This window comes from Hydra vulgaris, chromosome 12 (genome assembly GCF_038396675.1).
Source record: "Hydra vulgaris chromosome 12, alternate assembly HydraT2T_AEP".
Classification (NCBI taxonomy): Eukaryota; Metazoa; Cnidaria; class Hydrozoa; order Anthoathecata; family Hydridae; genus Hydra; species Hydra vulgaris.
In genome coordinates, this window is record NC_088931.1 from 49,477,790 (window position 1) to 49,492,482 (window position 14,693).

Genomic DNA, 14,693 nt, shown 5'->3' on the forward strand with positions numbered 1-14,693 from the left:
ATTGGTAAATAAAAAATTGTTTAAAACATGTAATATTTTATTCGATTAAATCATGTTTTTGTAAATATAAACGTTATGTATACCTTGCTTTATATATTATGCAAATTCTGAAAATTATGCAAATTTAGTCATTTTCAAAAGAATATAAGCAAGTTGTTATTTTAAAAGCTTGAAGGCAATTTGTCAATTATTGGCCACATCTTTACAAAAAAAGCACCCCTTGCAGAAAATAACCAAAGTATATATTACATATCATATATCAAATTTTAGATTAATAAAAGCTCTATTATTTTAACAAAATTTATAAGTAACTTAAAGTAACTTAAGTAATTTAATGTAAAAGAGAGTCTATTTTTGAGTGTTTTTTTTTAAGCTGAAATGGATTTGCGATCTTATCTCAAACTAATTTAAAATTAAATAGTTTTTTAAAATTCTATATGTACTTTTTTTAAATTTTTTCAAATTTTACTTTTTTTTTCAATTTTTTCTTTATAATTGAAACAAATATAATATATAATATAATAAATGAAAACTAACTAATAAAGATTTAAATAATTATAAAGTTATAATATTTAAAACATTAGAAAGTTGATTAACGATCAACTTTAATTAATAACTTTAAATCTTGAAAACAAATTAAGCTTGAAAAAATGAAAAATAATATTGTTAAAAGATTTTTATCTTAAACTGAAATAGAATTATTAATACTTGCAAAACGCAGATTACATAAATTCTTGTATGAATTTGTATTTGAGAATTTAGAATTAACGTATTTGTATTTCTATTTGACTAAATGTGTTTAACCGCAACCCTGAGTTCCGCAAACATTAATTTACAGTAGGGGCTAGTGTGTTATTTAAATAAAGGCTGGCGCTCTTGTTTTGTAACAAAATCCAGGCATTTGGTAATTAGGAACTTTGAAAGTTATTGGATCGTGTCTACGTTCAGGGTCATTAAGAATTTCTTGAATATAGACTATACTACTACCATTACTAAAAAACGTCATTCAAGTTAAAAAAATTTTTACTATTATTAATTTTTTAGATGTCTGTGATGATCCTTTAATCTACAACTGGTTGCTTGAGAAGATTTCAGATTTCGAAAAGCAATTAACTGGAATGCTGTCTAACCAGACATATGTTCGGTAAAATATGTTTCCATATGTTTTACAAAAAAACCTACTTTGTTAGCCATTGGCAACTAGTAAGAATTGGTTCCCTGACGATAAACTATGTTTTTCAGTAACATGCTGTATAACAATTGCAAGTAATGAGGCTTATTTTTAATAAATTAAATGATAAAATAATATACATGATATGATATTTGATATATACGCTTTTAACTTTCTTCATTGAAAATGGATATTTTTTTGCTTTAAAAGTTTATAATAAAATATGTATAATTTTTGATTTGACTTTAAACATGAAAATCTAATTTCTTCTTTTTTTGGTAACACAAAATAATAAATAAAAGAATGATTTTTTATTATCAGATATAAGGAGATTTTAGTTTATGCATTTGAAAACTAATTATAATTTTATTTTATTAGGTTTAATATATATTGTGTATTATTGTTTTCAAAATGCAATATTGGTTTTGGATTTAACTTGTTTTTATTTACACATACACGCACACTCTCTCTCTCTCTCTCTCTCTCTCTCTCTCTCACACACACACACACACACACACGCACACACACAAATACATACAACAGGGGCGTCTAGGTCATATTGTAACGAGGGAAGAATTTTAGGTACTTTGCGTTGGTGGATCCAGACAATCTAGGACAGAGCCAATGACAGTGGGGGGCCAGAGCGGCACGTGCCCCCACAATTTTTCTAAAAAACTTTTTTCTTTTTAAGCAAATTCTAGATATAGAAGACTTTATTTAAAAATTGGCAGTTGTGTCCCCCCACTTCGAAACCCGTGTCGTCGACCATGTAGGAAAGAGAGGTAGGCAATTTTTAAATTCAATGAGTTCAGATTTGTAAAGTAAGGAGCATGGCGGGCGACTTTCAGATTTAATGATGTGAGTGAGCAGGTTTAATGATGTGTGAGCCCAATAATCATACAATTTTTTTAGTTAATTTTTTTGTATACTAGTCCTACATTTCGATTTACAAATTTATTTGTTATTTTTCACCACGCAATACTGACAAAATATCTTAACACTTTTAAACACCCTTTTCATATTAAATTATAAAATAACACACTGTCTTAAACATACATAAATTTATGGGAAAAAAAATTAGGATAACAGCAGGATACCACTGATAATTCAAACTGCTGGTTGCTATTTATTCGATTGAGTACCCATTAAGTCCATGCGTTCTTGTCTACCCATCAGGTAGACAAGAACGCATAAAGCTAGTTTATAAAAAAATACTCTCGCCTGCTCAGTGAACGAGGGGGGGGGGTGAAGCTCATTATATTTTCATTTTTTTGCGACCCTTTTTCCTTCTGTTTATTAATTTTGAAGCCATAAAAAATGGTTTGTTCTTTTGTTACTTTAAAAAATAAATTTTTTCTTTACTCAAAAGTCTGCCCATCATAAATGGAAATAATAAGAACCAACCAAAACACTTCTTTTCATCTTAAAATAGGAGTATTTGTTTAGAAGAATTCTTTTGATAAAAGATGTTTCTTTTGTTATAAAGAGTGAGATTTTCTAAAGCGTTCCTTAAAAACTATTAGTCAGTATTAATTTTATTTGTTGAAGCTATTTAAAATGTCAAGAAAGTTTGTTCGTGGAGAGAAGAATAAATATTCTTTGTCACAATTTTATAAAAGAAATATAATACTGCGCAACGCAATATGAAGAAACAAATCCAAGCAGAAAAAACTTCAAAACTTGTACAGTCTTAGATATTTTTAAAGTTCAAAAGTTTTTCTGAGTTTTATTTTTTTAGTTTTTGTGTTTTTAGCGTTTTTAAAAATTCCGAACCTTCCGTTTATTAAGACCCTCCCGTTTATTAGATTTTAGAAATATTTCCGACGCTAACATTCATTAAGTCCTCACGTTTATTTGGCAAGCAAGAGTAACAAGTTTATGGAAATAGAAATTTTTATGCTATTTATCAGACAACAGCGTGTTCTTTACTGCAACTAAACTAATTTCTATTGCAGTCTTCATTTAAATATCTTCAAATGATCCATTAACATTTTTTCGGGGTGTCATTTTTGTCCCTTAAAAATTTACATATTTTGCGACGATGGGTAACTACTTTACTACTTTGCTATTAGCAAAACTTTTAGTATCTGGGGATTTAATAATTGTTAACACTTTAAAGAAAAATGAGACACTCATGCCACCTGCAATAAATGTGTTAAAGCAAAATAACATTCCCAAATTTATCAACTAAATTTGTATTGGCAAAACTGAATCAAGTAATAATGACGTACAACAAATGTGTAAGACAAAACAAATACCATCTATTGAATGAAGTTTTTCAAATCCTAAAAAAATATATTGAAGGGCTCTGCAGTGAGGACAAACATGTTATTACCTTTAGATAGAAAGTAAAGGTTAGCTTGGATATACTACTAGGAAGGATGCTAGTTCAAAAACTAATCATTCATCTAAAAGAAAAAAAGGTCCTTAAAGCCTACTTCAACTGTACCGGTAACATCAATAACGTCAACTTTCAAATCTGAGTATGAGGCAGAATATCAAGATTCTGAAGGTTCAGAAGAACTGTCCGCACCAGCAAAAACTGCAGCAAAACCAAAACTAAAACCATATTACTAACATCTTCAATCCACAAGCAAAACAGAAACCATATATCAAGTATTATCTTAGAATGGGATCTATATTTAGACACCTTCACAGTCTGGTATATTTAGATCAACTATTGAAAAAGCTATTAAACATAAATAAGAAATGAAGAAAATAAAAACTTTAGAAAGTTGGTTGAAAAGCGAAGTTAAGTTACATGCACAAGGTCTACCAATGGGGTGGTAATATAAAACGTTTATTTCATTTAATTTAAGTATTCCGCTTTTTTGAAAAATTTAGAGTATTTCCTGTGAAGTTTTAAAAAAATACCATTATTAAATATTGCATGATAGAATTCCTTAGCAATACTAGCTTCTTTGACATTTACTTTTCTACCAGAGAGAAAAAACTCACTACTCAACATTTTTAGATTAACCCCTTACAGATGGGCGGAACTATTGTTTACTGACTAAATATAGAATACAGATGACTATCGGAAACTATGTAGCTGCTTGCAAGGTCACAAAAAAAGTGTTAACTCGGTAAAAAAGTTTTCGAATTAGGATCCATCAAGGCTGAATTTTTCCCAGAAAAAATTAGTGTTCAGAACGAGCAATCAAGTGTTTTCAAGTATAAAATAAAATTTGTATAAAATAAGTTTGTCTAACAAAGCATAAGATTTGTATTCGAAACATTTTTAATTAATGTGAATACTACACAACATTTTTTTTGATGAAGGAGCTTATCGTACCAGTAGAACTTGAAGTTTGTATTTATATATTTATTTGTAATTTGGAGTGTTTTGATGTAACAATAAAGTGATGAATGCTTAAAAATATGTAAAAATGTATATATATATATATATATATATATATATATATATATATATATATATATATATATATATGTATATTTATAAATATATACATATATATATATATATATATATATATATATATATATATATATATATATATATATATATATATATATGTATATATATATATATATATATATATATATATATATATATATATATATATATATATATATATATATATATATATATATATATATATATATATATATATATATATATATATATACTTGATACCTCGTTTGTTAAATGAAAAGGTATTTGCATACATACTACACTCATTATGTTTAAAAGCCGTTTTAATACGCACTAAAGAAAGCAAAACAATTAACATGAGTTTTATCAAACACTCATGTTAATTTTTATTTGAACACATGATTATTTACAAAATATGTTTTGCAATATCATTTTCTTTGTTTTAAAAATTTTGTTTTACAAACTTTAGTAAAGATGCTGATACAAAAACATTTCGTTTATTTTTTCAAGAGACTTTTTCTTTTATTACCAATATAAAATGTTATATAAAAAATCAATTTGACTTAATCATTTTGTAAAATCTTTTCTTGAAGTAATTGAAATACAATGTTCATTGCAAATATGGAGCTCGCTTGCTGAACATGATTTTTGGATTTTGCATTCTGTTTTAACCTTGCTTTGAAAAAATAAATATAAACTGTTAATGAAATAACATGATTATGACTGACGACAAACATGAAATTTATCCGTAATCTTTTTCCTCCCATTTAAATCATGTTGTACTTGAGATCTTTTAGCATCATCATCAATCTTTACTTTGTGATGCATTGATGATAGCATAACTACTGTTTTTTTTTCTTTTTATGGCACAAGGTAACTTCTTAATGTATGCCTAACTTGTTTTTAAAGCTTTCATTGCTGGTGGAATGTATGTCTCATTTTTAATTAAAACGCTAACTATTATTAAATCCCTACATGTTAAAATTTTTGCAAATGGCAAAGTTGTAAAGTAGTTATCTACTGTCGCAATTTCTGTAAATTCTTAAACGACAAAAATGACATTCCAAAAAAGTATAATTTGAAAATAAAAAAATTGAAATTGTAACAGAAATTAGTTGCGGTAAAGAATGCAATTTTGTCTGACTAATGGTATGAGAACCCAAGACTTGAAAATACATTTTAAAATAATTTAACTAATCTTGATGAGAATCATATTAGGAAAAACAAGATCTGTTTTTATAGAGCCTGTGTTCCAAAACAAGTCTTATTTGTATATGAAAAATAAACTGGCCGACATTGCTACATTTTTTTTAACAATATTGTGCAGTCAGCATTCTATATTAAATTACTAGTAATTAATGTTATCAAATGTTGCTTTATAATTGTGATTAAAATCTAATTTCATTTCATGATCAGTTTGTGTTTATTTTTTGTCATACTAATTTGCAAATAAACTTTTCCGAAGAATTCAATAAATTTAAAATTAAGGTACAATAATTTTAAAATAATCTTAAAAATATTTATATAATTGGTTTAATTTTATTGATTAATTTATTGTTAAACTAATGACTTAAATTGTAGAGGTAGATAATAAATAATAAGAAAAAATTCAAAAAATAATAAACGTCCACATTCTGTTTATTAAACACCAAAGACAACATTAAAAACATATTGTTGTTTTTTAAACTTAAGAATATTATATATTCAATTTTATTTAGTCTCTCGTATTTTAACTAAATTATATTATTTTAATTTTATTTAAGTTACTTAATTTTATTTCTTCTTTACTTCAGAGGAGTAGTAAGAAATTTAATAAAAAAAAAGATCACAAGATTTTTTACGTTTAATTATTATAAACAGTAGTAATACTACTAGTAATATGCTTCATAATAATTGTGATGTTAAAACGAATGATATATGGCTTGAAAAAGTTGTTAGTGTAAATGCTAATAGGCAGCATGAAAATAATCGTCGAAAAAAAATAGATAGAGCAAAGCAAAATTATTATTGTTATTATCTAATGTTAAAAACGCTTGTAAACAATTTCATTATTCTATCTTACTGCTTTTAGTCCAAATATCAAAAGCCTAGACAGCATTTGATATTAATATAATCCAATATAAATCTCATATTCTTTTTTTAATTTTTAATAATAATTTTGCTCTTCGAATGAGATATTATAGTTTGTTTCTCATTAAAGAAATTAGTTTCAAAGTTGATCCCGTTGCCACAAAGTTTTCATAATAAAGTAACATTTTTAAATCTTTTTATTTGAAACGTTTTTTGATTTTTTTTAATTAACAATTTCCCATTAGTACGGAGTTATGTAATTTTTTGATATTTATTTAATCATCGTCTCTATCAGTAATAAATATTTAAAATTGTTATAACATTGTTTTCTTTATAATAGGATGCGCTAGGTCTCAGTCCTAAAAAATGACGGCTGTTATAACTGATTTTGAAAAGTACATTCATTACAAAAGTTGTCTTCAACGTTAATTGTTTTCTAAAAAAATTGACAAATATTGTGTTTTACTAATGTTTTTTTGTTTATGTTTTTGTTTTACTGAATATGTAACAATGTATCATTTATATATATTGAGTATATTTGTTTTTTCAAAAGAAAGGGGAAAGGCGTCTTTGATGGCATACTTAACAATGAAGCTTCATTATTCAGTATCCTGTAGACCATGAACAAAAGTATTGATATGAATATATTCTTTGTTACATGTAGAACAATAATTACCCCAAAAGATTTTATTACTTTTTTTTTATATTAGTTGTTTTTATTTTTTAAAAAAAGGCACAAGTATGCCATCAAGGGCAACTACTGCTCCTTTGATGGCATAGGGGAGGATGGGGCAGGTTAGCATCAAGGGGAACTTTACAATTTCATTTGATTTTAGAGTCTTCCCTCAGAAATGCCAGAAAATATGCGTAATTATCCTAATTAATCCTTTTGTGCTACACAGCAGCAGTGTAGAATTTCGTGCATGCGCAAAAGAGATATTGCGTTTTATGTGTTTTTTGATTCAAAAATTTTTTAGTGAAGTAAAAATTTCTTTTTACTTCTCTAACAAATATGTTGTTTTTATGAAAGAAAAAAGGTTTTCTCAACTCGTTAATATTGCAACACGCCTAACTCGTCAGTATGCCATCATAGAAGAAGTCATCATTTTCATTTAAACAAGCTATGTCTGCCTTGTTCAAAAGATAAAATTAAAATAAGTATTCTACTAAATGCACAAAACTTGGAAATAAAATGCATGAAAATTTTATTTCTGCATAGTTGATAATAAAATCACAATCTTAAATATTTAAACGGATTAAAAATACAACAGCACATCCCAAAATGGGTTTTTGTTGATAATGAAAGCAAAATTTGTGCATAAGGAACGTATTTTCACTAAAATTAATGTAAAGTCAGTATAGAAATGTTGGTCTAATCACTTTTTTGCCATAACCAATATTTATGAAAATATGACCGGTATGCCATAATTGGCGCTATGCCTTCATAGGCGCCTTTCCCCTAAATAAATTTAAAAAATTCTGTTTTTAAGGATTTGTTGAAATAGTGAGGTCTGCTAAGTTAAGATTAAGATTTTTGTGTGCACAGACGTGTTAAAAGCAACTTTTTTCTATTAACTTGTTCTTCAGATTAAAAGAACGGGTGCCAAAAAATTTTTACATTTTCGGTCGGGACCAATGACGTCAAACTTATTCAAGTGAACAAAAAAAATAATCGTAAATTTAAAAAAAATGCGCGTTTCACAAAACGGCTTGTCGAGCAGAGCAAAAACGTTTGAGAAAAAAATGTGCTAAAAATATTTCCTACTCAAGATATACCACTTTTAAGATTGCTTAAAATACAGACCCAAAAGACTAAAAAATAGTACTCTCACTCCAGGTTTGCTTTATAGTAATGATGCATTTTGTTTAAAGAGCTGTTATAGAAAAGAAGTTTTTATTACCAGCATTTATCTATTATATAAAATGAATGAAAGCTCGTTCTGTAGGAATTAAATTAGTTTCTTTGGCATGTTTTTTTATTACGAATGTTTTGCGCTCCTTATCAAAAAAGCGAATGATTTTTTTGTTATTAAATGAAGATTGTTAAGCATCAATATTTTGTTATTTTGAAAATATAAAAAATGCAAACGATAAAAAACTGAAACGGAGGATTTTAAGCCCTTTTCTCCACAGATAAATACAAAAATTACATGAGATAGAAACAATATAAAAAGCATTGAGAAGTACTTAACTAAAATATTGCAAGTAACAGTCAGAGAGTAATTAGTATTGATGGAATGGCGTTAGTAAACAGAGTTCATGAAGGTGCTGAAATAAAAAAATGATTTGCAATCCCTTTCTATTCTAAAAATAATATTATTAAAAAGGCATGATACTAAAATATTTAAACATAAAAGAATTATTTAAGATTTAAACATTAAAAGGAAAGTCATTTATTCAAATTTTTCTTTAGGACTTCGCCAAACATTTTGTTAAACTAAAAATTGCAAATGGTTACAACAAAACTAGACTGGTACTTGATTGCAATATCTCATAAAACTACAAAAAAATTGAAGGAAACATCTTAAACAATATAAAGTACAAGGCGTCCAAAAATGGCATTTGTTACCGAATATAGTAGTTAAGTGCCCATAACTATATACTGATCAATAAATACATATGATGCACTATTAGATCAAAGAATATATTTTATAACTACATATAATTAAAAACAGTTAAAAATATCTCCAGTTTTGATATTAAGCAGCTAAAAGAAGAGGTGGACATTCTTCTTGTCGACCGTGCCATTGATATTGCAAGATGTAATCCGTTTTCAGAATATTACGTTATCTCCCAGATACAGACGTACCTTAGTAGTACGTCTGTATCTGGGAAGATAACAAAACAAACACACAAAGACCCGTACTTTTACGGGTTCGATTGCTAGTTTTATGCTTTAATTATTCCATAGAAAACATAAAGCATAAAACAATAAAAACATCTTAGTATACATAAAACATAAAACATTGAAGTATACATAAAGCATAAAACATTAAAAATATCTTACAAAATGTCTTTAATGTTTTATGCTTTATGTATACAAAGATGTTTTAAGGTTTTATGCTTTATTTATACGAAGGTAAAATATTAAAAAAAGGAAACAACATTTTTAAACAAGTTTAAAGTTATACATTCAACTTCTAACCAGTCGTATGCAAATATCAAAGGGCAAAAAAAGTTAGTTGTTAACATTTAACATCTGTTTTTTCAATTTAATATGAAAATTTTTACAATTTGGAATGTGGTAAACACAAAGTTTGACATTGTTAAACAACTTTTTAAGAATCAAGGCCTGTTAGAATTTAAAAATTTATTCTCTTAAAGTTTATTTAAAAGTCTAAGTTCAAATTTTAAAACTTTGCGTGACATGCGTCACCTCTATTTTAAAATGTTATAATGCTATTAAAATAAAAAGCCGGTCTTTAAATTACCAGAGGTTATTGTAATTATATATAAATTATCTCCTACTGAGCATAAAAGTCAATTCTAAAATCGCATGCTGTTCTGTTTGAACTCTGATACAGAGAGGTGAGTTTAAAATTACTTCAATATAATTGCATTCTTTGGATATTTAGTGGATTAAGATTCTTAGCAATCTTCCCAAACCCCGTATATCACAGTTTATTTATAATTCTAAATTTAACTTTTATAACAACGACGAGTTGATATTCATCATCAAGAGCACATGTTACATCCTTGTCAAGATTTAAACCAAATATATATAATATTTACCTACAAAATTGTAAGCACACATCTTTTTGTTACTTAACCATTTAACAGTCCGCGCGTTTTCTTAAAAACGGTCGCTATAAGTTTTGCGTTTTTTCTTGAAGTGGTCTCTAAATGTCCCGGCTTTTTTAAAACTTCGTTTTTTTACTTTTAAATTAAATAAAAAGTTTTTACTATTTTAACACTATTAAACACTAAAAAACACTATTATTCATGTATAAGAATTTATAACCATACTATAATAATAGAGAATTTTTATAAAAAATAAGTTCTAATATTCAGTCTTTGTGTGAAAAGTCATAAAACAGGGAGCTGCACATAGTCCTATATCACATTCTACACATTCATATCTAGAATCTTTTCTTATTTTTTGTTTGTGACATACCACACACCTTCTCTGAGCATTAATTTTTTTTTTCAGATGCTGGCACATATGATGGAAAATGTCGGTCAATCAAGCGTAAGGGGTTGTTTGCTACCAATCTAGAGTGAGATTTTTTTGGCTGTTGGCCATATCGTTGAATCATCGATGTGATTAACATTGTTCTAAAGTTTAAAGGTGTCATATTACGACCCATTTTTTTACAAATTATTTGTGCATTAAATGCGGCTAGATTAATTAAATGAGTAAACACTTTCTTGTACCACTTTTTTACCCTTTTTCTTTCAACTTCGTATGATGTCATCATTTGGTCACTTCTATCCACGCCTCCCATATTTTGATTATAATCATCAATAACTAAAGGAACTAACTTTTCTTTCCCAGCTCCTAAAACATTTTTAGTTCCATCAATAGTGCAAGTTGAAATGGTATAAACATCCTTTTTATCTTTCCAATGTGTTATCATGATATTTGTTTTTTCTTCGTAAAGAACTTTGCGTTCATTTTTTTTTAACTTTTCATGGATAGAAATAGGTAAACCTTTTCTGTTTTTTCGAAGTGTTCCTATGGTATCTGTAGATCTTAGCAATAATACTGATGAAAGCTCGTAGGAAGAATACCAGCTGTCAATGTAAAGTTTGTAACCCTGATCAAGTAAGCCATCCATAAGAAACATAACGATTTTTGTTGCAACGTAGCGATAATCTGAACTTAGAGTATTAGTCAGCTCAGATCCTGTATATAAAATGGATTTCCATACATATCCTGAATCTGACTCACATAATGAAAAAGTTTTTATACCAAATCTGGCACTTTTGCTGCGAATACACTGTTTCCAAGAAAGTCTACCTTTCCACAACAAAAGTGACTCATCAATTGATATATTTCGTGTAGGTGTATACACCTCTTGGAATTTTTTTGTCAAATAATCCCATACTGTGCTTATTTTGGATAAAACAGGATATTTATTTGGTAATGTGCTAGAATCAACAAAATGAATAAACTTATCGATTAACTTGAACTTGTTATAGGATAACAACCACTTAATACCAGCACTTGCAAACAATGGATTTGTGGTGTAATACATTTCATACGAGGGCTTCCAAAGTACTCCTTGATATAAAAAAATTGCAATATATTGTCTGACCTCTGAAACTGTCACAGGCAACCAACGCCTCATTCTGGATTTGATTGATAATTCTTTTTAATTTATAGTTTGGGAAGCATATCGATTAGTTTCATTAACAATAAACTCACAAATTTCATCTGTAAAGTAAAGCTCAAACAAATAAAGAGGATCATTTTTGACTATATCTTGATTACACCCAGAAATACCGGTAAATTCAAAGGAGTGAACTCCATTATTTGAAGGTTCAGATTTCCAAATCGGTGTGTATGAGCCAGGAAATACATTTTCTAAGGAATTGTCACTAGAACTAAGAGCATCAACAAATGCAGGCATTTCTTCTTCTAAACTTAACTCTAATATCTCTGGTTCGGAGTTTTCTTCATCAGAAACATCAGATAAACTATACTCTTCTTCTGAAACCTCACTCAACTCCTCGTTTTTATCGAATATATAATTTTCTATTTCCTCGTGAGTAAATATTCGCTTTTTCGTTAATGATTTTTGCACTGAAAAAAATTGCTTGTCTGCCATATTTAAAATAAAAGTAAACACGTGCTAAAGTAAAAAATTGAATAAAAAGCTTATTAATTATGCAGTAATAAATTTTGTGACGATTAGAAGTATAATTACTCATAAAAACAAAGAAATTATGAGGAGATACACCAAAACGTAATATTACGGCATGGACATTCAGGAACCACTTTTAGTTTGCGTAATATTACGGCATGGACATTTAGAAACCACTTTGGATTTGCGTATTATTACGGCATGGACTGTTAAAGGGTTAACTTTCTTTTATTCTATTCACAATATTATTTATAGACAAAGTATATGTACCAATACTTATTTGTAAGGGGATCAATGCCATGTTTTCTCTCAATTAGCCCCATATTACTAAGTTTTAAACTGTGGGTAAAGTTTATAAAAATGTATCATTATGACTACCACTTTATGTTGTATATCTGTGGTATTTAATAATATAATTTTTTTTTTTTTGTTATTTAGGTGCCTCGAAAAGACCTAACGGTCTTGTCAGAGAGCACCGCGGAAGTGCATTTAACTAGGAAGTTCACGCCTCCTCTCTTACCGTGACGCGAAAATGTGTCCAGAGTTCATTTTGAACCTGGATCTCCTGATTCTAAAGCAAGCGCTCTAACCACTGCGCCACGGCCGCACAAATAATAAATTTCATATGCTATCTATGTGAATGTTTACATTGACATACACAAGTAAATACACAAAGACCCTGGTCAAAATTGGCCAAGAAAAGAACGAACTAAGTCAAAGTCACACCAGCCCATTACAAAATACTGGTGTTTTACAAATTTTGATTACACGCTCTATTTTAGCAAGGTATTGTTCACAGGATGTTTACCTGATAACAACTAATGGTCCTGATGAGAACGTCATCTTGACACTGCACGGGTCACTGGATAATAAAGCACCCTTATTTTAATCATCTACAACTCAATACATTTATGCTTGTCATTCTAAGATTTATACTAGTACTTCTAGAATTTATATTTGTTGATTTATGTCTATAAGGTTATACTTTATCCAGATTTAATCAATAAAACATTACTATAATACCGATTTAACACAAAAATGTGTGAAAAGCTGTTGTAATGTATATAATACATATAAATGACTTATGAATGCTTTGAAATGTATATATGTGTCCATTAGGGTATGTATGTGTGCATGCAAATTTACACTCATATGTGTTTGTATGAGTATATATTATTATGCTTATCAGTGTGTGCATGTATGTATATATATTTATCTATAAGCTTCTAGATAGATGCTACCTATTTGCATGTATATGTCTGTGTATATGTTTGTTTATGGATATATATATATATATATATATATATATATATATATATATATACATATTTATATATATACATATGTATATATATATATATATATATATGTATATATAGATATATAAATATATATGTATATATATATATATATATATATATACATATATATATATACATATATATATATACAAATATATATATATATACATATATATACATATATATATATATACATATATATATATATATATATATATATATATATATATATATATATATATATATATATATATATATATATATATATATATATATATATATATATGTATATACACATACCCAATATACATATCCACTGTCATACATAGGGTGTCTAGTACTAGATAACATGTTTATGCATAACAAATATACATAATTTATCCAGTACTACTATAGTCATACATAATATTTAATATATAACTACTGTCAAGTACACTAAAGGTGCTGCATCTAATATTCTTTCAATAGTCACTGCATCTTTTTACTATGTATATTTATCATACCTATAACGTAAGGTACACCACACAAACTATTTATAAAACGAATCATTCCACTCCAAATATTATCACTTTTATTCATCAGTCAGACCGAACACAAACAGCTTAGCTAACCATTACAATTACTGACCACTGTCACCATTAATGTATAAATGTCACCGTTAATGTATAAATACAAATTACTCTAACCCACCTTTTTTATACTTACCATCTGATAACTACTTAAAAAACGAATAGTTCTACTACAGCTCTGTTACATACACCCATACACAAACACATCCCTTTATAAAAGATAAGTTATAACACGTAATTAGTAACTTTAAATATAGATACATGTTACTGTTAATGTATTGTTCTCACATTGTTAAAATATTAAGAGAATACTATTAAAGAGTTATTAGGCGAAAAAAAAATAATAAACAAAAATTTTACATTACCTAATTTTAATTA

General features: G+C 27.4%; 2 protein-coding genes across 8 annotated transcripts in view; one reads left to right on the plus strand and one right to left on the minus strand.

Annotated features, from left to right (window-relative positions):
* The window catches only part of LOC136088797 (uncharacterized), a 121,014-nt gene extending 119,631 nt beyond the window's left edge, over window positions 1-1,383 (plus strand). For 3 of the 7 annotated variants that reach the window (XM_065813564.1, XM_065813560.1, XM_065813565.1), the window contains exon 7: window positions 1,045-1,382. In XM_065813564.1, the coding sequence (XP_065669636.1) occupies window positions 1,045-1,148 (104 nt within the window). In that variant the 3' untranslated portion in view covers window positions 1,149-1,382. Of the gene's footprint in view, window positions 1-1,044 lie in introns of all 7 variants that reach the window. The other 4 variants (XM_065813567.1, XM_065813561.1, XM_065813566.1 and 1 more) reach the window with 2 other exon arrangements.
* Window positions 1,384-10,771: 9,388 nt separating this feature from the next.
* On the minus strand, window positions 10,772-11,929 carry LOC136088176 (piggyBac transposable element-derived protein 4-like). Its single transcript, XM_065811851.1, has one exon. It carries the CDS (start codon window positions 11,927-11,929, stop codon window positions 10,772-10,774), a length of 1,158 nt encoding a protein of 385 aa, XP_065667923.1.
* Window positions 11,930-14,693: the final 2,764 nt, after the last annotated feature.

Excerpts from the sequence above, each read along its gene's own strand:
- LOC136088176 (XM_065811851.1), bottom strand. The coding sequence starts at position 11,929 with ATGAGGCGTTGGTTGCCTGTGACAGTTTCAGAGGTCAGACAATATATT.